The following is a 7500-nucleotide window of genomic DNA, read 5'->3' as shown; positions in this document are numbered from 1 at the left end:
GACTCATTGTGATATAAATATAATGACCAATTATCACCTGGTACATGTATACTCTACCTTTAGTTTTGTTCTGTTTATTTTGTTTACACGCATATGGATCCACAAACAATTAACCCCTTCACGACGGGTAACGTCTCTAGACATCATAATAAAATGCTCGAAATATGGCGTGCAGCTGTACGCCGTGGCGGCGCTCCAAAGCGATTCGGCTTGATGTACCGAACTCCCATGCTCAAAGTCGGCGCGTTGCCATTGATTGCCATTGATCGCCAGAGCATAGAGTTTTTTTTTTTTAGTTTTCTTCACCCGTCACCAAGGGGTTAGTCACAAGTTCTATATATACCTGAACTTACCAAATCTTTTGATTTTTATGACTTTTCTATATTGAATGAAGTTTCTTGCATGTGAATTTGTTATACTTGTATATATCATAATAGTATACTAGTATGATATATAGCCCCTAACTCAATCCTCTATTTTCAAAGCTATCATTCAAACAATTAAATGTTACCTTTTAAAATTAAATTTGTCCAGTTTGTCTTCCCTCCACAAAAGTAATAACAAATAAACAAATATGTAAACAAACAAATAAACAAATATGTAAACAGTCAAACAAAAAAACAAACAAACAAACAGACTTACCTTCGAATGGCGTATGAAGTCAAGGCAATTGCTTGCTGAGACCACTGCCGAGTCCACATTATCAATGTCCTGCAAGGTTGTCCTCACCTGCTGAAGCTGTCTTGCAATAATGATCTCCACAACCTGTGTAGTAATTCATTAGATAAGTGTAAAGAAAAATTTGATATATGGTAAAAGTTATTTGTCTGTCCCAGAAACATGAGGGAGGAGGAGTAGAAGAAAGAGGAAGAGGAAGAGGAAGAGGAGAGGAGGAGGAGGAGGAGGAGGAGGAGGAGGAGGAGGAGGAGGAGGAGGAGGAGGAGGAGGAGGAGGAGGAGGAGGAGGAGGAGGAGGGGGAGGGGGGAGGGGAGAAGGGGAGGGGGAAGGGGGAGGGGGAGGGGGAGGGGAGGGGGAGGGGAAGAAGGAGGAGGAGGAGAAGGAGGAGGAGGAGAAGGAGGAGGAGGAGAGGAGGAGGAGGAGGAGGAGGAGGAGGAGGAGGAGGAGGAGGAGGAGGAGGAGGAGGAGGAGGAGGAGGAGGAGGAGGAGGAGGAGGAGGAGGAGGAGGAGGAGGAGGAGGAGGAGGAGGAGGAGGAGGAGGAGGAGGAGGAGGAGGAGGAGGAGGAGGAGGAGGAGGAGGAGGAGGAGGAGGAGGAGGAGGAGGAGGAGGAGGAGGAGGAGGAGGAGGAGGAGGAGGAGGAGGAGGAGGAGGAGGAGGAGGAGGAGAAGGAGGAGAAGGAGGAGGAGGAGAAGGAGGAGGAGGAGGAGGAGGAGGAGGAGGAGGAGGAGGAGGAGGAGGAGGAGGAGGAGGAGGAGGAGGAGGAGGAGGAGGAGGAGGAGGAGGAGGAGGAGGAGAAAGAGGAGGAGAAGGAGGAGAAGAGGAGGAGAAGAGGAGGAGAAGGAGGAGGAGAAGGAGGAGGAGAAGGAGGAGGAGAAGGAGGAGGAGGAGGAGGCAGAGGCGGAGGAGGAGAAATAAGAAGAGAAGGGGGTAGTGAACAGGAAGAGAAAAGGAGGAGGAGTAAGAGTAAGATTAAGGAGAAGAGGAAGAGAAAGAAGAGGGAAGAGAAGGATGAAGTGGAAGAGAAAAAAAACAAGGAAAAATATGTCATAAATTAACATTCATTCTAAACAGTATAGATCGCTTCTTTTGTTCCTTTTCTTTACTTACTGAAGTCTGCTTCGCAATGTCATTCAAGGAATCCTGCACTGTCTGCGAGCGTTGACTACGGAGAATGCACGGCGCAAAGACGATGGCCAAGGCATTGCAGCTCATCCGGTTGTGCTCCTCATGTAGCGCCACCCTAACCATGTGGAAGATCAGTCGCTCAAGCAAGTCAAAGTTGAGCTTGGGTAGGCCCTTGACAATGTTAAGAATAGTCTGGAGCTGGTCATCTGGATCCTGAAGCTCAGTGGCATGTAGCAGTGCATCATAGCAGTCGAAGGTGAGCAAGGGTTCAGGCAGGTCTCGGAAGAATGACTTGACAATGGTTGCCAGGACGTGGACAGGTGTGTCAGTAAAGTCAACATTGTCTGCATCACGCTCAATGTGTGCCTTCACTGATCTTACCTAAGAGGAAATATAGAATAACTTCAGTTAATTGACTCCTGAGGATAATGACACTGCTTATAAAAAGGTTCAACTATGTGATGTCTACATTATCAATTATTTTGAAGTTATCTACCAAGCTAATTTCATTATTTGTGCTGAAACTATCTTTACTAGAACTGAAAATATAATTCAAGCATACAGAACCACAAGTGACAATATTTTTTCAGCTTACCTATGTATCCCACCAAAAGCAATGCTAGGGTTGAAGTGTCAACCCACTGGCACCAGTTACACTTTTTGTTTAAACATAGACACACTTCCATAAGCTCTTTGTCACCCAGAAATCAACTAATAAACTTTCCTCACTTTATATGATTACCCTATTCCTAGAAAAGGAATAGCAGTAAAAATAGTGCTCATTTTTATAGATCTTTCAAAACTCAAGGTACAGGGTAAACAGATGAGTTCAGATAGACCTAGTAATGAACTACTTGGTTAAAAAACACTACTAAAGCCATCTGTGTGACTAAAAATAAACATACAAACAAAAATAATAACTACTTAGTTTAGTTGCTTTTCTAGTTACAAAAAGAGCTCAGAGCCAGAAAATATTCACCTGACTAAGTCAGAAAACAATCAACAACTAAGCGCACCTAAGAGAACAGAGAACAGAGTCAGAAAACTAATAGCACAGTGCCAGAAATCAATCAACTAAGGAGTCAGAAAACAATCAATGAGTAAGAGCTCAGAGTCGGAAAACTAATAGCACTAAACGACCAAGAGCATAGACCCAGAAAACACACTCAATTGATGACTCTGAGCACAGACCTTGACCCAATCCCAAAGGCAACATCACTGCAGTTACAGAAACCCACCTTCGTCGCTGCGCCCGACTTCCTGTAGAGCCCCTCCGTGTAGAGGCCATAGAGTTCAATACTCGTGATGAGACGGTCTATCACACCTGGGATTTTCTCACCCGGCTTGACCAGGTTTTCCAGGGGAACAGAGAAGACCCGGTTACGTGTCGGCGGGGTTCCAGTTGCCACCACCACAGGCTTGGGGCCATCATGACTACACTTGGCATCAGCCTTTTTGTAACACTTTTGGTGGCAAGTCACTTTACATCCTTGAAAGTGGGGAAAAAGTAAGCAGTATTAGGAATCAAGATATATGTAAAAACATATTATGGAATATTAGGAAATGTCACTGATGTGGTTTAAAATAAAATAATATAAATTTCTTCTCCTATTTCTACTTCTTCTTTTTCTTCTTCTTCATGAATTTTCACTTGCAATTTTCTTCTCTTTTTCAGTCAGTAGCTAACTCACATTCTGAATTCAATATTCAGGGGGACATGAAACATAACAACAAGCACCTCTTCTTTTATATTCTTCTAGATCAGAACACCCTCACACCCAAACCCCAACTATCTACACATAAATGCAAGCACACATACATACACAACCACACACATTCATATTTCTAAATAGCAAATAACATCTAAAATACAAAAGTAAATCAATTTGAAAAAGAAGAGCTCTCTAAGTAAAAACCTTTTATTTATTATTTTCTCTATGGAACATTTCTTTTAAAAATCCAAACAAGCAATTAAAAGAGACTCATTAGCAAAAACAAAACATCTCTTCAGTTAAGGCTATTAGTCCTTATTCTATCCATATTCTCAAGCTGCAGTTTCAAAAGGGCATCAATAATAAAAAAGAAATAAAAATTACTTTGGCAGGTAAGGGCCTTCATAGAGAGCCAGAGGAAGGAGTTGCACACTTCACACTGTGTTGGAATGTTCACCATGATGTGGGTGAAGATATGGGCCCCATATACTAACTCCTCCACCTGAAAAATCAAAACTAGATTAGAAAGAGCAGCCGAGGAGACAAAGAGACTTTACTTCACTGTATTTATTGTTCAAATAGTTCATCAAATAACTATACAGTTCATTTTATGCAGTTTATGTATATCATTATTAACCTTATATAATAAATCAGCATTTATTAACATGCAAAATAACATGCCGAATTATTTTACAGTACATTTTTAACCACCTTCTTCTTTTTGCGTCTGTGTCTCTTTCTCTTCTTCACAAACGACTTTTCTTCAATGGGCTTCTTCTTCTCCCGGATGAACTCGTCTAGGAAACCTCGGAACGCATTCACGCCCATCGTGACTGGGAAGGTATCGTTGCCCATCTTTTCTTTACAAACGGTGTTCATTACCTAGGAAACAATTATAGAAGAAATAAGATTGCAGAAAATAAAACTAAACAAAATAAAATAAAATAAAATATAAGTTAGTGTTAAATGTTACTTAATTCTGACTTCAAATTACAAAGATACATTAGTAAATTAAAAACACATACTGAATTAATAATGAAGAAATAACTAGTTCAGTGGATGGCATCTATGCACAACATGGTATGTATAGACAACACCCACACATACCATGACAATGGACGCTACTCTTTGCTCTGCGTGCCACATGGAAATGTGTTTTATGCTTCCAAATGGCCCTATTTCTCAACCTACATCTTTCCAAAGCCAAAATCTTTGTTTTGCAATACTTTAATTAAGAAACAAGGAGGAGAGAAAATCATCCCTCACTTCAGACTTTTATCTTGTGTAACTGACTTTGATATCAATCTCAGGCTTATGCACTACATTTATTGAATTTTAATACTCAATTATCTATCCTTCAATCCATAACACAAGTAATTACAACTCCAAGAGACACTACCAACCTGTTCAAAGTTCTTAATAAGATCCTTGTACTTGAGGGCTAAGTTGGACTCCTTCTGGAAGGCTACGCTGTATGTCGATACAAGGTTGGTCTTGAACTCTCGCAACGACTGGCAGAACATCTGGTCAACAAGGGAGTCCTTGCGGTCCCTTAGCCGAACACTCACTTCCAGTTCACGTGTCGGGTGCCTCACGAGAGAAGCTGCGGTCCAAGCTCTGTGTGCGCGTGTCTGACTTTTCACTCTCCTTCTCTTCCAGTTGGTACAACTGCAGAGTAATAAGGTAAAGTGAGGTTATGGGTTAAGCAAAGATATTAATACTATCAATAATGGAGTTATATACATTCAAGCAAAGAGAGGGACCAAGAGAAAGTGAAACCCTTGTAAACCCCTAAAAGGCATTCTCCTCACCTTTCGTGTGATGAATTCCTCAAGCCTTCTGAGCTCGTCTGCATCCTTAATGACCTCATCTGACTTGTCAATGAACTCTGATGTTCGAGTGACATTCCAGTTGTCCTCCTGATCAAGTCTCCTGGGCTTCTTGCTGGACGGGCTAGCATTCTCCTTACCAACACCTGACCCTTCCTGGCAGCCGATAGTGAGGGAGGCCTCAATGCAGCGTGGGTGGAATACCTTCTTACAACCTGGAGGGGAGAAGGAGGTGGATTGAAAGGTGAGGAGTCATGGTTAGCCTCATATAGAAGTATGAGGGAAATAACCAAAACATAGATAAAGATTATAGTAATAAATGCAATGAAGTTTCATTATAGTATAAGAACAATGATATATATTAATAATAATCATTATAAATATTAACTGAATAAATATTGAACCATCTTACCTAAACACTTGTAGCCCGTATTGATGAAGAAGCTCGTGAAGGGTTTGTCACATGCAATGCACACTTCCTTCTTCAGCAACGTGGACTGCTTAAGCGTATGCGGACTGCTTGCCAGGATGCGTTTCAGGGCATCCGTATCACCCCCAACTACAGACAGCGGCAAGGAAGCTGCTCCCTGCACTCCACCTGGCTCCATGCTGAAATTAATTATTACCGTTATGAAATTTCTTCTTTCTCATGTTGATATAATTTATTTTTGTAGATTTTATCCTAAATTTAATAACTGATATGAAGATTTTTTTATAATGAATTCTACAAACTGTATGACTTTTATTTAACCCCTTGGTGGTGGGTGTAGAAAACTAAAAAAAAAAAAATCTACGCTCTGGCAAACAATGGCAACACGCCGACTTTGAGCGCGGGAGTTCGGTATATCAAGCCGAATCACTGCCTTGGAGCGCTTTCAAGCGGTTTGTTATGACGTCCAGAGACGTGACCCGTTGGGAAGGGGTTAAAGATGTTGGATATTACTTTGTTGTAAGGGTATGTACACATATGATCATAATCATATAAGAAACTAATATGGAATATACACAAAAAACCATGCCAGGTGCAACTTATTGAGCCCATCCACTTCCACAATAGATAATACATCTATTAGGGAAGTGCACACCTGCATACATTTCTCTTGGAAGTTATTAACCCCTTGACGATGGGTGAAGAAAATTTTTAAAAATCTCTATGCTCTGGAGGTACATCAAGCCGAAGCAGCGGCTTGATGTACAGCCGCACACCACAGATCGAGCGGCGTGACCCATCAGGAAGGGGTTAATCAAAAGAAATACAATAGTATGTAGCGTTACTCATCTACCTCAAACACTTCTCATTCCTTTACAATATATCTGAGTGAAAATAAAGAGGAGACGGCTGATATAAAATGTGATAATCCTTTCCCACTTACATAACCCTACCTTCGTTCCCATTGCCATGATCCCCCTCCAAATTCAAGTGGTGGGAGTTATATTTACATCATGTTTCACAATATCCAATGGTTTATTTTCTCCTTTTCTAAAATTTGTTTTTGATTACAATGTAGGTATTACTGTTTGGTAACATTTCAACAATGTACATATACTAAACTATATGCTTGAACAAACCACTGGATATTATGGTGCCAGTCTACATTACACCATTTTATAATGTATTTCTATGGAATATTGTGTATCACTATCATCTCATAGGTTTCTGGTTCATATTACTACTGGACATTACGTGCATCTTATTCATAATAAAGTAATCACAGGAGAAAAGCCTACTACTTTTGTACAGGCTCTCTATGAAGAGCAGTAAAGTACACACACTGTGCATTTGAAACAATGAACAGAACTTCAAGGGTTAAATCTAAATGACCAATCCTCACACACAGTATGAAATCATCTAAACACTTAATGTCTCTTCAATTCAAAGCCACCCAACTACATCACCTCTGAAAATCCCCTCCACCCCCACAGCAAAACTACCGGAAACAAGCCTCGTACCTGGAAAATCCCTGCACCACATCTGGCAGGCTGGATGAAGGCTTGAGGGGTTCTTTGGCCCTTGGCTCCTCCCCGCGCAGCTCCCACGAGGAAGCTCCTTGCTGGCCACTTCCACTGCTGGCACACCTCCCCTTCACAACTGGGGCAGATACGTCCGAGGAGCTAATCTCTGCCGAGAAGCTGGGCTGGTAGTCACCTGGGCTGG

The 7500-nt window shown here is 41.5% G+C and overlaps 1 protein-coding gene across 1 annotated transcript in view; it reads right to left on the bottom strand.

Annotated features, from left to right (window-relative positions):
- The window catches only part of LOC125027868 (unconventional myosin-IXAa-like), a 60021-nt gene that overhangs the window by 2610 nt on the left and 49911 nt on the right, over positions 1-7500 (bottom strand). Inside the window, exons 22-30 of the mRNA XM_047617000.1 lie at positions 7296-7500; positions 5758-5954; positions 5296-5560; positions 4920-5184; positions 4216-4398; positions 3901-4018; positions 3043-3293; positions 1787-2185; positions 643-765 (exon numbers count right to left, since the gene is read on the bottom strand). The exon at positions 7296-7500 is cut by the window's right edge and continues 69 nt beyond it. Of these exons, the coding sequence (XP_047472956.1) occupies positions 643-765; positions 1787-2185; positions 3043-3293; positions 3901-4018; positions 4216-4398; positions 4920-5184; positions 5296-5560; positions 5758-5954; positions 7296-7500 (2006 nt within the window). The remainder of the gene's footprint in view (positions 1-642; positions 766-1786; positions 2186-3042; positions 3294-3900; positions 4019-4215; positions 4399-4919; positions 5185-5295; positions 5561-5757; positions 5955-7295) is intronic.

Source organism: Penaeus chinensis, chromosome 8, assembly GCF_019202785.1.
Source record: "Penaeus chinensis breed Huanghai No. 1 chromosome 8, ASM1920278v2, whole genome shotgun sequence".
In the NCBI taxonomy this organism is placed as follows: Eukaryota; Metazoa; Arthropoda; class Malacostraca; order Decapoda; family Penaeidae; genus Penaeus; species Penaeus chinensis.
This window is presented reverse-complemented; position numbering and strand designations above follow the sequence as displayed.